The 23,579-nt window shown below is 41.6% G+C and overlaps 1 protein-coding gene across 1 annotated transcript; it reads right to left on the bottom strand.

Moving 5' to 3' along the window:
- Nucleotides 1-320: 320 nt before the first annotated feature.
- LOC117533835 (axin-1-like) lies at nucleotides 321-23,579 on the bottom strand. Its single transcript, XM_034197800.1, has 13 exons — nucleotides 23,385-23,579; nucleotides 20,825-21,518; nucleotides 19,182-19,375; nucleotides 17,170-17,322; nucleotides 14,932-15,066; nucleotides 12,858-12,954; nucleotides 11,065-11,202; nucleotides 9,899-10,292; nucleotides 8,613-8,778; nucleotides 7,917-8,093; nucleotides 5,459-5,761; nucleotides 4,566-4,718; nucleotides 321-3,382 (listed from the first exon to the last, which is right to left on the bottom strand). The coding sequence occupies exons 2-13, from the start codon at nucleotides 21,446-21,448 to the stop codon at nucleotides 3,256-3,258; spliced, it is 2,661 nt and encodes an 886-aa protein (XP_034053691.1). The 5' UTR covers nucleotides 21,449-21,518; nucleotides 23,385-23,579; the 3' UTR covers nucleotides 321-3,255.

Below are 23,579 nucleotides of genomic sequence, written 5' to 3'. Positions count from 1 at the left end.
GGAAATTGAGTTTGGCACCCCTGCTTTAAAGCAACATAAAGATTCCACTCCACTATATTTACTGGATGATATAGAACTCTTTATAGGTATTGCTTCAGTTTTAGGGTCTTGGTATTGAGCACTTTAATTAGATCAAAGCTGCATTTAATGTTAGAAGTAACATTAAACATTAACATGTGCTTTTCCTGCTTTGAAAAGTCAAAGTATCTGCAGTGAAAAAGTCATAAACTGCAGGAGTCATTGGCTTTATTCACGGTAAAAAGGAAAGCTTATAATTATTATTTTCTAAATAAGGACAATTAATTGAACAGTGACAAATGCAAGGATAGGAAGTGTTTATTCAACATCTTTATTATGAAGTACCTTTTTAAAAGAAATGTACAAGTGGAACCAGCACAGTGACATCTTGGCGTTTACCTTTGAAAAACAGAAACACCGTGGACTTGTGGTGCGGGTCTGAAGACACGTATGAAATGATAATGTACATATTTACAGCAGAGGATCTAGAACAGAAGTGAGCAAGCATGGTTGCAGCTAAAAAAAACAACGGGACTGACTGAAAATAAAAACTTAAACATTAAAAATCATGGATTGGTTCAATAAAGATATTTTTTGAAAGATAACATGATAAAGGCACTGTGTTTCACACAAATTGACAACACAACAGTTGTTTGTTTTGTCCATCGAATCATAATCACAAGAAACAACTTAACGTCATTCAACTGTCCCTGGGCTTTCTAACGAAACAGATCAGATATATCAGAGGGCCGAAGCAGGTCGCACATACACATTAAAACAAAATAGATAATTCAACTCGTCAGGAAAACATTCCTTATAAAGAACATGCTTGGTGATTATTAAAATTACATTTTTTTATAAACAAATACATATCTAAATTTTAAATTCCATATTGAAGGCATAATGGGCTGAAGTGAGGACACATGTGTTTTCAGATTACTGGGCCGAAACGTTGACATTCCTGCGAGACGCACGTCAGGACCTTTTTGTTTGATGAACACATTCAATGAACTACCAGCATAGATAACACAAAACACAGGCTGACGGTTTGAGATCAGCGCCGAGGACCGAGGACACGATGACAGGTCCAATGAGGGGACTTCCTTTGAGGACAAGGCGGGTAAACGTTTTTTTTTAAAAAGTCTTAAAAGTCTAATTACATTCAGCTTACACAGCTGGTGTGAGATCAGTGCGCTGTCTGCTCGGTGCTTTATGATATTCTGCAGGACTGAAACCATGGGAGAGGTTTGTAGGAATAGTTTGGCATTTGGGGAAGAAAATTGTGTTCAATCTGAAGCTACAGCCATTTAGCTTAGCTTAGCATAAAGACTGGATACAGAGGGGAAAAGAATGAATCCACGTTCACCGTAAAGGCTCAACTTGTTAAATCATAACATTTAGTTATTTCACATCTGTGAACGGATTAAGCAATTAACGGGAAAGTATTTAGGTAATGATTGAACATAATTTGTGAGCAGAAATGTGAGGAAACTTGTTTGAGTTTCGAGCAAATTTGCTGTTACTATTGGCAACATTTCCAAGTAAACGATTTTTCAACGATTGGTCACAAGAAACAAGTTATTTTTAAATATTTGTACAGACAAATTGATCAATCGATAAATGATATGGCAGATAAATCAATAAAGAATATGTGGTTACAGCTCTAGTCTGTTCGATTTACAAAGACATGCTAGCTTTCCCATCTGTTTGAGTCTTTATGCTAAGCTAACCAACTGCTATTTGCGGCTTTATAATTGCCGTACAGACATGAGTGATATACATTTTCTCAACTTACTCTCAGCGAAAAATGTATAGTTCCCCAAATGTCAAGCTCAGTGTTAAGGGTTCAAGTTGGATGATCTGCAAGAGGAAGAAGACTCCCTTCTGCTCATGATGAACAAATACATTTGATGCTCGTGGACTTGGACTGCACAGACACACGCATGGAGGCATAAGGGACGCACCGCATAATGCTCTTTGGCTGAGTTCAGGCGTACATAGCACAGGCTTTCACACTCACCAACACGTTCAGAATACTCTCGATTGTAATGGCACTGGCCATAAGGCAGGCAGCTAGACTGAGTGCGGAGCTACGTACAGTGTAGCAGAAAAACATGAGGTGGTGACGGTGTGATACTGTGGTCAGAGACGGCACAACTGGAGTGTGCACAGCTCTTTTTCATAAGAGTGTATACAGAAAAAGCCTATAATTAAAACCCATGGCGCAGGAGAACAGAAGTACACACTCACAGGTAAACAGTACAGACGTGAGCTGCAGGGGTGCATCATAGAGGAAAAACAAACAAAAGGCTGCCCTGAAATGGCTAATGAACTAGCTTCAAAACATACACAATAATACAACATTAAGTTTGAGATATAACGAAATTAGGCTGCATTTATAAGTAATAGTACCTGCCTTGTACATACACAATTCAAATAAAATGACACAAGTAGCTAGGATACTTGTCTTATCAAAAATATGTAGCTTTGGTAAACAAGTTATGTAGAGAACTGTTGTTGTGTGGATGTGAGAGGTCACTACATGACATCTAGGAATCAAGGGTGAGAACGTTTTTGAGGCTATGAAGTCAACGAGAGGAGGAGCAGGCTTAGCAGGCTCCTCCAATAAAATCCTCTGTCCTCTCGTCTCCAGCTGATGAGGAACAGAGACAGCGAAAAGGCAGCGAGACTCCCGAATGGAAACTAAAAAAAACTGCTTTCTTTACCGTCCCGAGCACCGATTGAAGAGTTTCCGTGGTAATGTAGCAGCATCGTAATGGTCTGCGGAGGATTAGACTCCTCCAGAGCCGAAGTGGAAGACTACTTTCTCTCCTCTCCTTCCACCTTTCACCCGTTTTCCATCCATCGCAGTGGAAGACCGGTCGGATTTCTTTTTTCAACAGCGCTCCTCGAATATCCACAGTGGAGACAAGACAGGTGAAATAACTTATGTTCCTTTTTCCTCAGCTCCTGCTTCATGTGGTCTTTGCTTCTATGTGGGTTTGATCCAGGCACGACATCCAGATAGTCCATACAAATAACCGACCTCCTTAATACTCGAGCGTCTACCATTCAGCGCCATCTTCCCCCCCCCCCCCTCTGTCACACGTTGCTTCTTCCATCTTTCTACTTTCTTTCACTCCTCCCGGTTGGATTTCTATCCAATGTTCTTATCTCCTTTTTTCCAATGATCTTTTTTTTCACCGATTTCTGCGTCATCTTCCAGTTCCCAACATTTCAGTCAACCTTCTCCACCTTCCCGATGATCTTCTCCTCGAAGATGGGCAAGATGGCGTCATCGTCCCGAACCTCCTCGAACACCACACCGCAGTCAAACTCGTCGCTCACTTTCTTAAAGTAAAACCTGCAGGGAACAGAGATGCTTAAGTATCTAGGAGCCAAACACCGAGACAAATAGTTCATTTAAAACGTGATGTTCTGGTATGACGTTTCTAAAAGTTGTTTGGTAATCTATTTATGTAAATGCACTGAGGAATGATTGCAAGTAGGGATGCTCCGATTGATCGGTGCTCTCTAAAAATGCCGATCGCATGGCGTAAAATACATGACACTTTTCTCTGTGCGCGGCAAAACAAGCCAACATGGCTTCACCGGTCTGGCAGTATTTTAAGGTGTCCGAAAGACAATAAAATAGCGGCATGCAATGTGTGTGTGAAGCAGAAATCCTGCAGCTCCGCCCGCTGTGACGGACCGGTGAGCGGAGCAAAACACACAAGAGTTAGAACTAACACACTTAGCTATTTTATCTACCTCTGGAACAAGCTAAACTAGTCATACATATGTTTATTATTCACTGTCAGGTCACTCATTACTGGATCAGCGAGCTGCATGAGACGGATAGGGACCGGCTGTCAGGAGGGAGAGAGAGGAAGAGAGAGCTAGCTTATCCGCTCATTTCTCCCGTGTTATTCTCCAAAGTTAATGTAAACGTGAATAATGTACATCATTTGAATGTACTAATTATGTTGGTTGTTGTTTGTGGAAGCGCCAGTGAATGAGCCCCATTAACGGAGTTTTAAACATCACTTTAAATGGAAGATCCCCATAGGCCCCGCCCACTCGATCGAATCGGCCGATACTGATTCCGGAAATCGGCCCCAAAATTGGAAATCGGAGGATCCCTAATTGCAAGTGATCAAAAATGCTGCTAATATCCAGCAAGAAAGCTATCACTAAGAATTGGGAAAGCACCGCCAACGATGGGTACCAATCGTGGAAGAAACCTTTTTGATGGAAGAACTGACTCAACAGAAAGTGGGGAAAATGGACTCTATACAAGACTCAAAACAAAGACATTTGACTGGAACAATAGCTAATAGCTACATGTCTCTTCAAGAATATAACAACATGAAGACATATCCCTTTTATTGTATTGCCTTGCTGGCCTTTTGTTACATGATTGTAATGGTATTGTAACCAGCATGTTATTGCCATGTACAATGTGACAATAAAGATTTAAATGACAAAGAAAATAACGTGATGTTCTAACACAATCTATACATATTTATATAGATGCATGTCCTCACCTGTAATGGCCCTTTTTGGTAAGCAGCTCCTTGAACTGGCCCAGAGTCACCACGCGGCCTTTGACGGATGTTCGGTATGGGATTGGCTCTCCACAGAAGTAGTAGGCGACGGTCATGTTCTCACACACCTGGCGCTTACCAGACGATTTATGCCTGGAAGAAGGAGAGATCCGTATTGAAACACTCAAGTACACAACACAGAGACCACTTAAAATTTGGGGTACAGATGCACAGATTTCTCAACAAGTCAGATTTAAATGTGTATTTAAGCATAAACTACATATTCAATTATTTGCTTATTCAGATTGTGTTTCTTATAAAAAACTATATTGACAGTATGTATTTTAAAAATGTTTTCTTTCTTGGAAAATGGGCATTTTATTCCACATTGCATCTAGTTACAGGTCCATTTCTCACTTTTTAAATGTGCAATGTTCACAGGGATAATGTTTTTTTAATTGTTTGACTTCGTAAGTAATTCCATTTATTTTTTACATTTTTACTTCAGAAAATGCAGTCATTATAAAGTTGCATTTTTCTATCTTTTCTACTTAGTAACTTATAACAACACGATGTGTATTGTTTGACAGTCTGCAGAAGCACTAATAGCCTCAATCAGAAGCATGTGTTTACATTTTTAACCCAGAAGAAAATATATCAAATGTGTAAACAAGCGGCCGGTTTCGCCCTGTGTCCGAATAGTCAATGCATCACTAATTCAAGGCTTTCATCGTCATAGCTACAGTGTAGTTATGACAATGAAATTCTTCGGTCACAGGCTCCTCCAACAGTGCAACACAATGAAACAGATAAAAGTGCAAGTAAATAAAATAAATAGAAATTGTGCAGAAGTCTATATACAAGTTTACAGGTAAATCCCCCGTCACACCCACCTCTGCTTGGCCTGCTGTAGTGCGTTCCTCCTCCTCTCCTCCTCCAGTCTCCTCCTAGCCTCCTCCAGCTGGGTGAGGGCGTTGGGGGCCGGGTTGGGGGGCATGGCGGGGTCCTGGATGAAGGGGTGCGAGGGCTGGACCTGAGTGGACGATGATCCGGGGAGGGCGGGGGACACTGAAGACGAAGGGTTGTTACGCAGCTGCGCCGACACCCAGGGGTGCACGGCTCCGGGTCGCTCCACTGAGGTGGGGTGCGGCGACTCGCTGCTGGGACCCCCCCTCCTCGAGCTGCTGGTGCTGCCACTGGGAGAACAACAGGAATAATGTCAAAGGGCTACAAATATACACATTTTGCCCACATTTAGATTGATACAGATATACATAGTAAATTGTTGTTTTAAACAGACGTCCCCCCCCTCCCCCTGAACTCACTCCCACAACCAATCAGAAACTGCACTGACCTCCCCACCTTTAAAGGTCACCTATCATGCTATTTTTAGGCAATAGCATAGGTCTCAGATATATAAAAAACATGTCTATGAAGTGTTTTGCTCAAAATACCAAACAGGTCACCCATTCTAGCCATGCCTCATACCCCTCTATTTCACTTCCTGTTTCAAAAGTGCTGATTCTGGGTATAAAGCTTTAAAAAAAAAAAAGGAGGGGGCTGAGCTCATGCGGGACCCGGCAGCTACTGTCTAAACTAAATACTGCCGTGATGAAACGCCATATCATGGATTATCAAGGACTCTTTCTGAAACAGTCTGGAGCTCAAAGGCTTTCTCTCTTGCCGGTTATACCACAAGGTGAGTTCCTTTTTATTTCCTGCTTCTTCACACACATGCTCTCCAGTACAGGTTAGCTCTGAGTGTTAGCGATGCTAATGTAAACACCGACCATATTACGTCCAAAACAGTCGGGCATTGTTTCTGATAGCAACTTTCTGATAGTGCCGTGGGTCCACATTTTCGATATTACGTCATATCGGACGCAAATCTGGATCAGCTCTGTTGAGCCCGTTTTTAGTGATTTGGGTACGGAGGAAAAGAGAGAGGGTTTTATTTTCTGACGCTGCGTGAGTTCCCTGACACACCGGGGACACATGTTTATGTATAAAAGACATCAAAAAGTGCATTTTGCATGATAGGTCCACTTTAAGACACTGACCAAAACTCACCTTTTCAGACTTGCTTCTATTGGTGACTAATGTTGTGTCCTTGTGCTAAAAGTTTTTTCATTACTCGATTTTAATTAAACTTTTTATTAGGGATGCACAATATTGGTTTTTTGAAACCGATACCGATAACTTCCTGCTTCTCAAGACCGATACCGATAACCGATAATAATATAATATATATATATATATTAAATGTACCTGTAGTTTTTGCACACTTGGTGGTAAAAAAAAGACTAGTAGTGAGCAAATGACATGAGCATTACTACTATGAACAAAACTAACCCTGGGGTCGTCTCTGGTCTCTGGCAAACTTCTTGCCTTTTTCAAAAGCCTCGTCGATAGGTAAAAGCCCCCGTGCCTTTGCAGCTGGCTTTGGATTCGCCGCTAGTTTAGCAGCGCAGGCGTCTTTGTAGCTTTTAACACACCACCGTAGCGATGGCGATGTTTCAGGTGACTAATCAGATTGGAAGTATTATAGCTCGTTGCCTTTTTCCCTCCTCGTGGAACTTCTGCATTGCATTTGTTAATACAAATAGCAAGCGAACTATCTAACTCTGAAACTTTGAAATAGTCCCATACTACCGGCGACATGTTTGTTTACTGTCCTGGCTTCACGGCCGCACACCATTTACGTCACAGCCAGGCATGAGTTAGGGAGTGCTTGATTTGTGAAAAACTCCCCTCTTCCTAAACCACTAATACCACAGTACTGGCAAAACGGGAGGAGACGAGTGAAAAACAAGCGCCCCTCATCCCAATCCACCCACACCGCAGTATTTATTCTTTTTTTTACCCAAAAAATATATTGTATATTATCGGGGCTATTAATACTTTTATCGGGTTTATCGGGATGACGTCATAATTCCTAATATCGGGCCAATAATTATCGTGCACCACTACTTTTTATTTATTTATTTTTTACCACTGAAACAGCATTTGACAAAAAAAATGTATTATTACAATTATAAAAAATGCTTACATCTTGGTTAATAGTCACCTGAATCCTGTTTTTATGGAAAACTAGCTGATAACATAGTAGTGTGGGGACTTAAAGAATATCTCCATATCTCTATATATGCTGCTCAAAGCGTTCTTTGGCGAACCCAATTGAAGTGTGAGTGCGCTTTTTGATAGATTTCCTTATATCTCTTAGACATTAAGCATGACACATCAGTTGCAAATGGTCGATCGTGAAATCCGTAACAAAATCCTTAATTTAATCTGGTATAATAAAAAGGTCCTCCGGTCTGACTTTGTTGATTCTCGGCCCTAATTCCTCACCCATGAGAGGTCTTCCTCTGTCTGTCTCCCTCCATCATCCACTGCAGGATCTTCTGGTTCCTCTCCAGATCCTCCATCGGCGGCTGGCCCTCCGTCACTCGCCCGCTCTCCTCTCCTTTGCCCGGCGTCTCCGATGTCTTCTTACAGCCTCGCCGTGACAGCGTGCTGCCTTTACTACTGCAGAGACACACCACACAACACATACAGTCAGGTCATCTGAGCAAAAGACTGTAAGAAAGCCTACATGTGGAATGATACGTTTGCTTGTTGTGCATATGTGCATAAGGGTGAGTGTGTGTATATGTGATCGTACACTAGAATAAGAGTTTGTGAGTCAAGTTAAAATCTCTGACAGTGATTTCTGTAGCTTGTAAGCCTAATTGAGTGCAGTTATCAAGCAGAAACTTGGTTGTTGATATGTTTGACTTGTAATAGTCCTTGTTCGCCTATGAATATTTACCTAACTGCATAAAGTTTGTTGTATTACAATTGTTTGTTATGCTAATATAATCCCCATTGTTTGTATTATCGTTACAGACCACAGCTTAAATAGATCAAGTCTGTTTCCATGTTCTCTACCAGGACACATATTGATATTCTTGAGCCAACTTTAACAAGCTGATTTCCAGGAGACCTCACCTCCTTTATAACGGCACAGAGAGCAACATGTCAGCACATTTAAACAGACTGTCTTACCTGTAGCCCATGCCCTCGTGCGTGCTGGCTCCAGCCCCGTCGGCGTAGTTGCGACTTCTCCCTGCGTACTGACTGGCAGGGTCTCCGTTCCACATGGGGTTCGCCTGAGAGCGAGAGCCAGCCTCCTCCTGCCCTCTGTGGTGATACAGCTGCTTGTGATGCATACCTGAGACACAGTGAGACCATTAGTGACACAATAACACGGCTGCAGTTTAAGATGAAGTGATGGCATCTGGAAAAATGCATTTTTACACTGCATTATAAAAAGAAAACACAATTGTAATCGAGTACTTGTGTCTGTAATCATTCATGATTCTACACCTGAATCTCTCCCGTTCAGGCACAAGAGGAAATGTTTTGTTTGTAAACTTGTCACGGCCTTTATATTTCAGTCTAAGGATGGTAATATTCTCAGTCAACAAATCCCACAAAAGGATAAAAAAAAAAAACAGTATTAATCCCATCTCTGTCCGGCTGTTTAAAACATTCAGTTAAGTATCAATACATGTTCTTCCACTGCTGAAAATGTCCCCTAACAGCACTTTATTCCTCCTGTTTGAATAAATGTTGCTAAAAACAACAGCGCTCCAGCGGTTTTAGGACACTTTGAAGCCATTTAGACCCTATATCTGTGGCTGCATGCTTTCAGATGAAAACCACTGGGCTTGAGACTAAGTGTCACAAGCAGTGAGTGAAAGACATAAAATAAAGACGGAGTAACACATTGTTGGTCAGGGTTTCTCCATGCCTTTAGTTCAGGAACCCAGTGAGAACAGCAGTATGTCCAAGGCAAGGCAAGTTTATTTATATAGCACCTTTCAACACCAGGCTTTACAAAAATGAAAGACATTAAGAAAATGGCATTTAAGAAGTCATTAAAGTCTACAAATGAGAATGACTCCTTCATCAAAAGGTGGAACGGTGTTAAAGGATACCTGGATGTCTAGCTAGTTGAAAAGGGTTGTTTTAACTTAATTGAGTTTCAAAAGAACATTATGGAAAATGTCCCCGTGTAACCGATCCTGCTCTGCTAAAGATGTCACTTCTTGTGTCAAATTATTAATAAAATATTTTTTTTATAATTATCTTATTCCTTATTTTAACTTGTAACTGTTTTACTTAATTGTTTACTTTATTTGATTTCATATTCTGTTTTACCATATTATTATTTGTCATTTGAATGGAAAAGTCTTATGTCAGGATTTGTAAAAAGTTTAAAAAAAAACTGTTTAAAAAAAAAAAGTCACACAGAAAGTAATGTGTTTGTGTTTTGATTCGCTTCTCACCTTTGACCCCCGCAGGAGGCAGACTGTGGCCCCCCCCTCTGTGTGGAGGGCAGTGAGGCGGTCCGATCCCCCCGTCGGGTGAACGGGATGATTTTGGGGGAGAGTGTCGACCGCCCCCTCCTCCTAAGGTGCTGTTCGTTGCCCCCGGCGACTGACATCCCGGCGTTTTCATCACGCGCTGCACGTGCTCGTCCAGGATCGACTCCGGGTCGTCGTCGAGGGAATCCTCCATGGCAACCAGGCCGCCGTACGTGGCGACCGTGTTGGCGGTGGTCTCCGAGTAACGGGCGCCGTAGAGCGGGGGGAACGCCGACGAGGGGAGGGGGAGCAGGGGTAAACTGTGAGAGGAGACGGAGGCCGCCACCGAGACGTCAGCATCGTCACCCTCCTCTTCCTGTTGGGAGAAATATATTAGTGTTGAATTTAAAATACACAGACTGAGGGAAATGGGCTGAACAAACTGATCTACAAGTCATAAATGTTTTTTAAATGGTCAAATTCAACACTTTTCAGGCATGTCACTTTTCAACGATGAAATGCCCTTACCAAACTAATATACAGGAATATAGAAACTATCTGGCTTTTCATTTGAGACCCGAGTGCTTTATTTGATCTATACACTGTAGTGATTACACTATTATATGAGGAAACTTGGATCATTCACGGAGGGCTAGTTTGTTTATGAGCTATTCTTTCTGTTTGCCCGCTACAGCTAACTTTGTTTCTTGTACCTTGTGTTAAACTACCACTACATATGTATGCATCGTATACATGACACTATTGCACTTCGTTAACACAATAAACGTTTTTCGAAATAAAAAATGAAATAACAGCTTAAAACGGGGAATTAAACATTCATTTTTCAAAATAAGTCACCTGTTTTAAAAAAGGCGTGGCATGCTATTGAATCTAAGTTGTAAGTGTAAAGCACATTTTTATCAAAGCACACCTTCAAGACATTTTCAAGGACTTCCAGCACCGTATGTACCGATTGAATAGTGTCATTCATTAAAAAAAGAATATCTGTGAAGGACTTGCTGTGATTTTCACAATAATAAAGTGTTTCTGAGAGAACACCACCAACACTGTGAATAACTGGCATGACGAATCACATCACGAGGAACACACACACACACACACACACACACACACAGGGACACACTCACCAGTCGTACTCTCTTCAGCCTCTCTTCGAGTCGTTCCTGAGCCTCTCGCTCTCGGAGAACCGTCTCCAGCCTGCCGATGAGATCCGCTGCAAACCTCTCCGGCTCGACGTGGATGTCCTTTGGCATGCGGTACGTGCGCTGTATTGAGACAACAAATACATGTTCATCATTTTTTCTTTGAGGGAAATAGTTTTGTTGAAGCTGTTGTTGGCCTGTGGAAAAATGTACTCATAAGAAATGACTCTGGAAAAGCTGCAGATAGAGCCATAAGAAATGAATGCAACTGATTATTTAATGTTTCATGTTGTTTTTATAGGCAATCATTTAAGCTTTGTTAGTTCCAGGTTTAATATGTGCAATAAGTTCATTTCAATAAGTTCTGCAATAAACATTGAACCAGTCCGGTCCTCGACTAGTACACATTTTTTTATTTTGGCTCACTGTGTATTTGAGTTTGACCCCCCTGCTTTACACAGTAGGGGTAAAACAAGATTACATTTCTGTGAATTATATGTGAATTAGCAACTAATCTAGGCAGGAAAAACAGTAATAACCATGAAACTACTAATAAAGATGTACAAAGTAAATGATAGTTTTTCTCAGTATGTTAAAAATGTTTGACAACGTGATGCATAATCAGCCGTTTGTTGTCTGCGACGGTTATAATAATTAACTTTGCAACAGCCATGTCTGCCCTCTCTGTCAGACAAACTAAACACTTTTCTCCATTATTCTATAAAAAGGACTACTTAAAAAGTAACGGCCGTATTTTCTGCGACTCCTCATCCTGAGGCGTTATAATTATAAAACCAGTTTTCAGGCCTGGCTTTCTTAACATACACGTTCCTGCAGTAAAGACTAATCTTGGAGAGACAGCCTTCAAAGATTTGTCTGGCACAGAGACTGAAACTCCACATACCGATGTCAATAGGGCAATACAAAAAATTGGTCAGAGGTAATTTATTTAAAGGTGTGGCTGTTTTATAACATTGTATTTTCATTTCCTTTTTATATCTGCGCCGAGGATATTTCCGGCATTTCGTTAATATTTCTGTGTGTTGCTAAACCTTGCCATTTTATTATTGTACGTTTCATTTAATTACTGGTATAACGTACCGTTTTTCTCTGTAGCCAGGACACAATCTCAATGTGATTTAATTATTGAATAAATATATTTATTTACGTTGATCAGGGTCTATGCAGGAATCCTGAAGTCAAATGTAAAACCTTTTAAGAGCTTTTTTAAGACCCTTTCCATACATTTTAAGACCTCATCGTCACTTTGAGTTCTAACCGGTTACATTGTTACACACTTCACCTCACATTGACTATATACAGTATGGATTGTCCTTCCTCCTTATCTTCCAACCATTTGGACGCAAACTTGCATTTCCCCATAACGATGTTGCTTAACAACCGGCGTAAACGGACCTTCGCGCTATCAAGCAGTGAGCGTGCGATGTCCTGTTCAGATGACGTCAAATCCAACGGGATGCCAGAAATAAACTACACAGAATCACACTACACACCTACGCAATGATTACATTCAGGCAGACTGTAGAATACAACCTCTTTGGACACTTTATATACTTATTGAAAACAAGCTACAAAATGTAATACCTTGGAAAATGCTGTTTAATACTTTTACATTTTCGCTAAATTGATTTATCAACTTTTAATACTTTTTAAGACCCCGCGGACCCCCTGACGATAAAGGTCAACAGGTGTATTAATGTTACTGCTGTTGCTACATGAAGACAGGTATGAGTTTATGTGGTGTCAGTGTGACTCACAGGTATATGAGGTAGGGGCACACGTCCATTGGCTTTGGCACTTTCATGCATCTCTTTACGATGCTGCTTCCGATATCTGTATGGAGGAATACCATCTCTGCACACAAAGGTAAACAACTATCAAACACAGACCTAAACCATCAATTCAATTTGAAACCAGTGTTGTTGTTCAACAGAGTGCCACAGTGTCCTAAAACCCGGAAGTAAGTTCGCATTTTTCCACTTCCGGTTCCTTCGACAAAAAAGCAATGGGATTTCTCCATAGGATTTTGGAGAATAGCTGGAAATAAGGTCTGTGGTTGAGACACATTGAGGAGACGGAGCACGTTTTGTTCTACGACTAGGGATGGGTAGCGTTAAGGTTTTAACGGTACTACTACTTTTATCGATACCGCTTATCGGTCCGGTCTTTTAACGGTACTCTTATCGGTTCTTTTGCAGAAACAAATAAGGTAAACTAACTAAACAAATTGTGAACAAAACTAACATTGCTTTTTATTTAAATTAAATACATAATATTTCACATCAAAAGAAACAACAATGTTTTAACAAATCATATTAAATAATGTGATGTACAGAATAGCTGAAACTTTAACAAACTAAATAACTCAGTTACCTCTCATCATTAACCCATGTTTGTATAATGTAGTTAACTCTGTGTGTTGCTGCTAGCATACATAACACCTGACGAGGAAACGTTACTCATGGATGGAGCTACAGAGCTGCTAGAAAGACAGTCGAACCCGGTGCATTCCTCCGTCTGAATGTGGAGCACTTTTGATAAATGTTTAGACAAATTGCTCGTGTTACCGCCCTTACGCTAAACTCTTATTGCACTTTTGGTAACGAGGATTGTCCACATCGAGACGGGTAAAGTTTAACCACACCTCGGAGCGCGTTCTCTCCGCCATCTCCTCCGTGTGTGTGTGTGTTGCTGCATGTAGCAGTCGCATGTGTGTAAACTGCCCCGCCCCCTCGCAAGCAGGCGGGGGAGAGAGATCTCTCGCCTGGATTGGAAAGATCGAAAATACTAAAGACACACATTTTGCACGCTTTTTGCGTATTAGAAACGGAGTTGGCGACACTAAAACTGCAATATAATGTTTGTGTAACAATAATACATATATTTTTTACATGTCTCCAGTACCGATAAAAAGACTGTTAACGTCGGAGCTTAACGGTACCACGGTCTTTCATAATTTAGCCCCGGGGCCCGTTTAATACCGGGGCTCGGTACCATTCCCTATCTACGACATTAAACACATCAGCAGTGACCCCACTGGATTTCTGAAGAGTTTACGTGTCTGAAAAACGATGGCTGTTAACAAGTGGCTGAAAAGGACTACAGAAGTTGTTGAGGCCGTTTTACGTCATTACGCCGAACACGTAACACTCCCACTAAGTTTGTTTGCCCTGTTCAGCTTGAAAGCAAGTTCCTGCCTCCTGCAAACTGTTGAAACAAACACTTCAACTTGTACCATTTAGAATCTGTATGTTTGAATATGGATCTTAAGTTGGCGTGACGTTGAAGCAGCGACCCTGCTGTAGTTCGTTTAAAGCATAACGTTAGCATTTTGCTTCTGGCGACTAGATTCGAAAATGATAAAAGTAGGGTAGACATGTGGAGAGTATCCGGCTGAACAAAACGTGATCCGTCTCTTAAATGTGTCTCAACCACAGACCTTATTTCCAGCTATTTTTAAAGCGTTTTTGTCGAAGGAACCGGAAGGAGTTTACTTCCGGGTTTTAGGACGCGTCACTGTGGCACTCTATTGAATATATCTTTATTGTCATCATACAAAGTACAACCACATTTCTTTGGTAAATCTCACTGCAGTAAAAAATAGACACAAATAAATAAGAGTGGTAAAAGCAGAGGTAAAAGCGATGACAGTGCAACGAGGTACAATTCAATGTCAATGTGCATATTTACACTTACAGTCTGAAAACGTTAAATTGTATACATGTAGTTCTAACTGTGTTCATGAATATTTCTAAATAGTAGAAGTAATATGAAGAGGTGTGTGAATAATACATGTATGCAATAGTTTAGTGACTGTGTGCATGCACTTACACACTGCTGTCGGGCAGTGAGAGTGTGTCAGCGTCGCTCGACATGCTCTGCTGCTCGCTGTCGTTGGCGCTGGTGGCTGGAGCGCGAGCGTATCCCATGTTAGCGTAGTACGGGTTCACCGGCTCCCTGCACGGCCTGAGAGGAGAGGAGAGGTTAGTGAGCTCACCATCAAACGCTGATACATGTTCACATCCATGCACACGCTGACAAGAATACACGTAGAGCGAGGATGACATCTCAGGGTTTTTATTGCAATGAATACAATCTATAATTGTTTGGTTGCTTTTAACTCAGCAGTGGGATGTTTATTTCAATGATCAGAAAATATTCAGCTTTTCAACACGCTATAATCTTCTTCCCGGTTATTTTGCGAAGTACAGTTCGAGGTATTTTAAGTCACACGTGGAAATCTAAATGGGTAGACCTGTAGAGCTCCACAATTTTAGGGCCAAACTACATTCCCAGGGTGCACTGCAGTTTTTTTATAATCACTTTCCAGGGGGCTTCCTTCCAAGAAGTTAGCAAAATCACTCATCACATGTGTCCTGTTTGTGTTTAAGCTTTCATAACCAGTTATATATACAGTGGGGCAAAAAAGTATTTAGTCAGCCACCAATTGTGTAAGTTCTCCCACTTAAAAAGATGAGGCCTGTAATGTTCATCCTAGGTATACTTCAACTATGAGAGACAGAATGAGAAGAAAAAAAAAGTCCAGAAAATCACATTGTCTGATTTTTAAAGAATGTATTTGCAAATTATGGTGGAAAATAAGTATTTGGTCAATAACAAAAGTTCATCTCAATACTTTGTTATATACCCTTTGTTGGCAATGACAGAGGTCAAACGTTTTCTGTAAGTCTTCACAAGGTTTTCACACACTGTTGCTGGTATGTTGGCCCATTCCTCCATGCAGATCTCCTCTAGAGCAGTGATGTTTTGGGGCTGTCGCTGGGCAACACAGACTTTCAACTCCCTCCAAAGATTTTCTATGGGGTTGAGATCTGGAGACTGGCTAGGTCACTCCAGGACCTTGAAATGCTTCTTACGAAGCCACTCCTTCGTTGCCCGGGCGGTGTGTTTGGGATCATTGTCATGCTGAAAGACCCAGCCACGTTTCATCTGCAATACCCTTGCTGATGGAAGGAGGTTGTCACTCAAAATCTCACGCTACATGGCCCCATTCATTCTTTCCTTTACACGGATCAGTCGTCCTAGTCCCTTTGCAGAAAAACAGCCCCCAAGCACGATGTTTCCACCCCCATGTTTCACAGTAGGTATGGTGTTCTTTGGATGCAACTCAGCATTCTTTCTCCTCCAAACACGTCTAGTTGAGTTTTTACCAAACAAGTTCTATTTTGCTCACCGTTCTTGTGATCATTTTGACCCCACGGGGTGAGATCTTGCGTGGAGCCCCAGATCGAGGGAGATTATCAGTGGTCTTGTATGTCTTCCATTTTCTAATAATTGCTCCCACAGTTGATTTCTTCACACCAAGCTGCTTACCTATTGCAGATTCAGTCTTCCCAGCCTGGTGCAGGTCTACAATTTAGTTTCTGGTGTCCTTTGACAGCTCTTTGGTCTTGGCCATAGTGGAGTTTGGAGTGTGACTGTTTGAGGTTGTGGACAGGTATCTTTTATACTGATAACGAATTCAAACAGGCGCCATTAATACAGTTACCAAGTGGAGGACAGAGGAGGCTCTTAAAGAAGAAGTTACAGGTCTGTGAGAGCCAGAAATCTTGTTTGTTTGTAGGTGACCAAATACTTATTTTACCGAGGAATTTACCAATTAATTCATTAAAAATCCTACAATGTGATTTCCTGGATTCTTTCCCCCCATTCTGTCTCTCATAGTTGAAGTGTACCTAGGATGAAAACTACAGGCCTCTCATCTTTTTAAGTGGGAGAACATGTACAATTGGTGGCTGACTAAATACTTTTTTGCCCCACTGTATATGTATATATATATATATATTTAATTAAATAAAGGTGCAACAACCTAACTGTTCAAGTTGATAAACAATGTTTTAATTACAGAGTCCTAGGTTGAAATGTACTTATGTATTTGTGTTCTTATTATAGGTGAATGTATAGGAAAAAAGTGTCTTTAAATTGAACTGATTGAATGTGCACCATAATGATTTACTGCAAAACTGTGCTCATTAAACATGTTGGTATAAAATGAAAACTCAAATAATGGTAAATGATGATGTGATGGTTAGGGTAACACACACACACCTGTACTCCCTGCTGTCCGGCCTCCTCCTGTTGCCGGAGGATCTCTGTGGGGCTGTGTGCATCAGCAGGCTCTGAGTCAGCCTTCCAGCCGGGGTGTCTTCACACTCATCTTCATCTTTCTCCTCGTCATCCTCCCTCCCTCCTCCTCCACACCTAAGACCACATTGAAAAAGACATTGGTCAAGCATTCATCATCATTTTACACATTATGAGAGTGATTGGACCAGTTTCTTCACTGAAGCAAAAGTCCAACATGTATTAATAGACTTGAAGACATTTATTTTTCTTTACTATGTTCAAAAAACGGTGTGCTTTCCAACACACAGAGGGAGGCACACACCTGTATTAGCATGGAGGTATAGCAGCATTTTAACATAAACTAGGGCTGTCAAGTTAACGCGTTAATAACGCAAAAAAAAATTAACGCCACTAATTATTTTAACGCGATTAACGCATGTGTATTTGTTGTCCTCGGCCGCCCCGAAGTTTCAGAGTGCATCGAGTTTAAAATACCATCTACAAGCTGATGCTGACAGCCCCGCTCCTGCCGCCCGCTTGTGGCAGACCACACTTCCACGCTCACCGGCAGGCACCGACTGGCTGTTGGGAGGACCGGGAGGGTGTGTGTATGTGTGGCCCGAGCGAGCGAGAGAGAGACCTTACGTGCATTGTTGTTGTTAGCATCTGGTGCTAGCTAGCTGCGCTAACGGATATGGAGCTGTTTAAATGAAAACAGAGGAGCGACATTTCGCCACAACTGCTCTGAGCACTTGACTTTATGCAGGAAGCCAGACAGTGGGACATTGTACGAGAAGTCAGCACACTCAGCACGGATAGTGCGCAACATGATTGCAGCGTCCAGGCAGCTCCGGTTCGAGCATATGCCTTGAGGTGCACATACACACACACAATTGTATGAGAGAGGTTCCAGGTTGAATTGAGGCGGATATTTTTAATGTTCAGAGGTTGTTATGTTTAATAGTCATGAGAATATTTGTCATTGATAAAATGATAATGAACAAACATTAGCATAAAGCATGTTTGTTCACTCATATGTTGATAAGAGTATTAAAAACTTGAAAAAGATTCCTCTAAGGTACATTTAGAACAGATAAAAAAATGTGCGATTAATTTGCAATTAATCGCGATTAACTATTTGAATCGACTGACAGCCCTAACATAAACATAATTGATAGGGACGCTCCGATCGGGAATTTTGGCTCTCCCCCTCTCTCTCTCCTGACAGCCTGTCATTATCGTCTCATGCAGCTCACTGATCCAGTAATGAGTGAGTGACCCGACAGTGAAGAATAAACATAGTTTAGCTTGTTCCAGAGGTAGATAAAATAGCTAAGTGTGTTAGGTCTAACTCTTAGTGTGTGTTTCGCTCCGCTCACCGGTCCGTCACAGCGGGCGGAGCTGCAGGATTTCTGCTTCACACACGTTGCATACCGCTATTTTATTGTCTTTTTCGGCCACCTTCAAATACTGCCAGACCGGTGAAGCCATGTCGGCGAGCTTGTTTTGCCGCGCACAGAGAAAAGTGTCATGTATTTTACGTCATGTGATCGGCTCTCCTGATCGGCCTTCACCGATCGCTCTCGGCCGATCGATCGGAGCATCCCTAATAATTGACATTTATTCAAATCAATTTCAGCGACCATTTTATAAATGATTATATAAAAAAGGTATAATATTTCTAGAAGACTAAAGAAAAGTAGTATTATTTCCTTACCATTTGTTTCCCTTATTAGCTTAAACTGCTGCCGATATGTAACTATGTTGATGAAACGTACGAGTTCAATTTAACAACATTTATTTACTCAAAACATTGACAAACTAAATAGTATTAAAATTGACGATTTTTTAGGGATATATCTCTCTCTACAAAACAAAGTCAATAAAAGCTTTGAATGTAAAAAAAAAAAGAAGCCATATTTTATTGTTGAATGATCCTACATGCCAGACATGGATCCTGTGCATTACAACACATTAGTGGCGCTTGATCTCACCTCCACTCCTCGTCCTCAGCGAGGGTGGGCAGGTACCCCGGCACGGGCTTGGCGGGCCCCGATGAAGGGCTCTGATCGCTGGGGTTCGGCTTGGGGCTCTCCCCTCCCGTCCGAGTGTATTCCAGGTACAGGTCCGACTTCAGGAACAGAGGGTAGGTGTTCTCCTCCATCACGCCCTGGATCTCTGTCTGAGCCTGGAGCAAACAAGCAGCCGTCACACATCAGAGCTTGTAGAAAACTAAATGATGCCTAAAGGAGATATCTTCATTTATTTTCTCATCAATAAACATGTTATTCTCAGACTCCAGGTTAATGGTATGTAAAGGTTTTGACTTGGCTCCTGCATTATGTTTATTTTCTTCCGGCTAAACAACCACAGGTCCAACCAGTCTTTTCTGTTATCTGGAAATCACCGTTTGGTTTTTCATAACCAGCGTTCCAACAACTTCTTAAACATCACATTGGCATTGCACATTTCCAGGCCTAACACCGCGAGTTAACACACAGAACAAGTATATAGGTGTAACAACAGCAAGATTATTTTTGGATTAATATTGGAAACTAGCAGTATTTACAAAAGCTCAATGTTGACGTCTAAACTTTTGGCACCTAACTCTTGGGGCAGGTGATGCGTGAAGTAACAGTTTGTGTTAGTGTGTACATCAACATTCAACAAAAGGCCATGTAGGGATACAGTTACTGAGCTAATGCCAGAGGAAGGTCTTATAACCAAGTGGTCACTACGCTTAATGGTAGTCATCACTTCATTTCTTTTACACCACAATTATAAAAAGTATTGACAGTGTATGACCAACAACTTCTATGTAAAACCCAATGTGTAAAACATATAAATTGAGTACTGGCCGGGTTTTTACACTTGAAAAACTCTGACGAACTTTTATGACCACAAAACATAGCAGAGGAACCTTTGATGTACTCATTTACTAGAACTGCATTTTCACTGCAAGGATGCAGGTCTAGCTTTATATCCAGCCGCCTAAAATGTCTCTTAAATGGGGAAGTACCGGATGTTTCCAAAGCATTTAGCAACTGTTGTTGGAAAACAGGATTAACCTTCCCGTCCGCGTGAATAATCTTTCATGGATAGTTACTACGTCTCTATGCTTCAAAATGCAATTGGTCATGTTCTTATCCAAATAGAGAACACCCTCTACAATTTGTTGCACTGTTCAAAGGCTCACTACACATCATGAAGGACGCAGCCTGTGTTATCAAGTTGGTCAAACCTAGAAGTAAACGTACAACTGAACTAAGACGGCTTCATAGACACAGGCCACAAACACCTGGTCCCCTGCTGTGTACTGAGGACAAGTGAGAAGAGTTATGTTCGCAGCACAGGTCTGCAGACAGCGCTGCCATCAAAGCAAATGTTGGTACTTTTGGGTGTCATGTTATCCTGCAGGCCTGCACAGCAACGATGACACACAGTCACACACACACACACACACACACACTAAATCTTCAGAACAGTTACAGGACGTGTATTTTGTAAATGATGTAATAAATAAAAAGTGAATTAACATTAAGCTGTCTTTGGCTCTTGTCTGCTGTAACAATGTAAATGTCCCCTCTGTTGGACTGATCAAGGTATTCTGAAAACATGACATCAGGGTTTTTATTACCTGTTCAAACATGGCAGGGTCTGGATGAGGCTTCCCCACACAGTCTCTGATGAAGCTCTTGGTGGCTCCTTTGATCTGCCTGGAGACGATCCCACTTCCGTCTACTATGTACTTCCTGTAGATGGCCTTGGCCAGCTTTGCCCTCTTCTCCTGGCTCGTCTTCCTGAACCCGGAGCAAGCGAACCAGAAGTCCAGGAGGTCCGCACACCCTTCCTGACACAGGAAGTTTCGGAACAGCTGGATGCCTTCCTGGTCGTCCAGAAGAGAGTGAAGCGACTCGGCCCACTTCAGGTACGGAGGAGTTGGCGAAGCCGAGCCCTCGGGTTCGTACCCTAAGTCCAGATCGGGGCGCCGCGGGGTCGCAGACGACGAGGAGGGCGTGTAACTCGACTGATCCCCCATTTTAGATGATAACGATGACGGGGGGTAGCCGAGCGTTTGGGACAGAGTGTTTGGACGGGTGCTGACCGACTGGACTGGGGGGTCCACATCAGATCCCTCCTCCCCAGGAACAGGGGGTCGCGGAGCATCCTCGGTAAAGTGGGACGGGCCGCTCAGAGAGGCCACAACGCCCCCCCCGCCGCCCCTGAACCCAATCCCATGTAATTCTCTGACAACACTCATGTCTCTGGTTGCTCAAAGCAGAGGTCAGATCTTCCTCTGTAGCAATGATTTTGCTGGCAAACAATTCACCCTGTGATAAAAAGGAGAAAAGTGGTTAGTGGTTGAAGTGGGACGTTGATGCAAAGGATATAAACATTGAGATAAGATGGTAGAGATAACCCTCAGCCTCTTTATTGTGTCGGACCACACATATATGAAGCACTATTAATAACCAACACAACTAGCTACCAGAGACATCAGATTATGAACAAGTATATGAAATAATCTCATTACAAAAATGCGAACTTCACACGTAAGCTAGCCAACCAATAACTCACAAACTGTATAACAGTCTAAAAGGTAGGATCAAAGACAAGAGCTTCCATTGAAGAAAATACATACACATTAAAGATTTAAAAACAATGTTAATCAGCACCCTACAGAGAGATAACTTTACACATGGCTCCAGCGATTGGGACAGGTACGTGGAGTACTAACCCTGATGTTTGATAAGCCTTACAGCGGCAAACACACTTTACATGATATTTCTTTCAACAAGTATTGACTTCTGCAGCCACACACATTTCACAACACTATTATCCTCATTATCAGTGTGTTAATAATACCGTTAGTTAATTGCAACTAGCAGGACTCAAAATACACTTTATTATTGTGTTGTCAATTTCAAGTTCAATACTGAGATACTAGTACTTTGCTATTTCACTTCAAACTTCTACAGTTCAAAGTATATGGTGTTCTTTTACTCCACTACATTTATTTTATACCTTTAGTTACTTTACAGATTGGGATGAATGATGTGAAATATAATCTTAAATCAGACTTTAGTTCCACCTGGACTACATTCACCAGCTACCCTGCAGTCTACAAAGTCATTCAAACTAGCTGCTCCTTTACCAGCTTTGAGAACACTTTCATGATCAATCATTATAAAACATATCATATATTATTCTGAAATGGACCAATCTGCACAACGACTACTTTTACGTTTGGTACTTTAAGTACATTTAGATGCCAATACTTGTGTACTTTTACTTAAGTGTAATTGTGATTGCAGGACTTCTACTTGTAACAAAGTATTCCTACACTCTGGTACTTCTACTTTTACTACAATATATGAGTACTTCCTCCACCTCTGCTTTGCGGATTGGGATCAATGATGTTAAATATGTAAATCAACACTTAAATCAGACTTCAGTTACACCTGGAGCAACATACACAAGCTAGCCTGTAGTATCCAAAGTCATTACATCTAGCTGCACCTTTATAAGCTTTTACAACACTGTAATGCACCAATAATTATACTCAAAACATGTAACAGATATTATTCTGTAATGGACCAAACTGCATAATGAGCACTTTTATTATGGTTACTTTAAGTATATTCGGATGCCAATGCAGGACCCTTACTTGTAACATAGTATTCCTACACTGTGGTATTTCTACTTATATGAATACTTCTTCCACCTCTGGCTAACACTTTGTATAGCTGGGCATCCTTATCTAAATAACCAAGTGTAATGTTAACAAGCTAAGACAGCTAGCTAGCCTTGTAGCAATGCCACCACCAATGCCAGTGCTTTGAAGTGGGAATCTCATTCATCTTGGCCTGCAAAAAGACGGTGGGGGGATGGGTACAGAAACAAACTCTACAACCACACAAGACGGGCCTGCAAAGCAAAAACACTCCCAACACCAGCGTACTTTGTTAACGTATTCATAACAAGTTAACTCGCACCAAAGCAAGGGCAACTTTCCTACTGATTAACACCAACAAACCAGCCGATCTAACATCAAACAAAACAAGAAAGCGAGGGCACGTTTTCCACTCTACTGGCTGCAGCGCCAGCTAGCTTGGTGTGTTAGCTAGTTTTTGGTTAGCTTGTTAGCTTAGCTAGCTAACGTCCCGTTTGTTTTCCAACAAAAGTGTCCGTCCTACCGTCTCTGAAAGCCCGATCCCCGTAATCCGCTGCATTGGGGATACTGGCGCGAACTGTGTGCCCCGAAAAGCAGCATATGGAAAGCTTTTCTGGTATTAAATATTAACGAAAATGACCCGTCGACTAACCCCCTTAACTCCCCATGGTGGCTGGGTTTCTGAGCAATAATACAGAGCGAGAGAATACGTGCGTGC

Source organism: Gymnodraco acuticeps, unplaced genomic scaffold (assembly GCF_902827175.1).
Source record: "Gymnodraco acuticeps unplaced genomic scaffold, fGymAcu1.1, whole genome shotgun sequence".
Lineage (NCBI taxonomy): Eukaryota > Metazoa > Chordata > Actinopteri > Perciformes > Bathydraconidae > Gymnodraco > Gymnodraco acuticeps.
The sequence above is the reverse complement of the archived record's forward strand: the minus strand, read 5'-3'. Positions and strand labels throughout refer to the sequence as shown.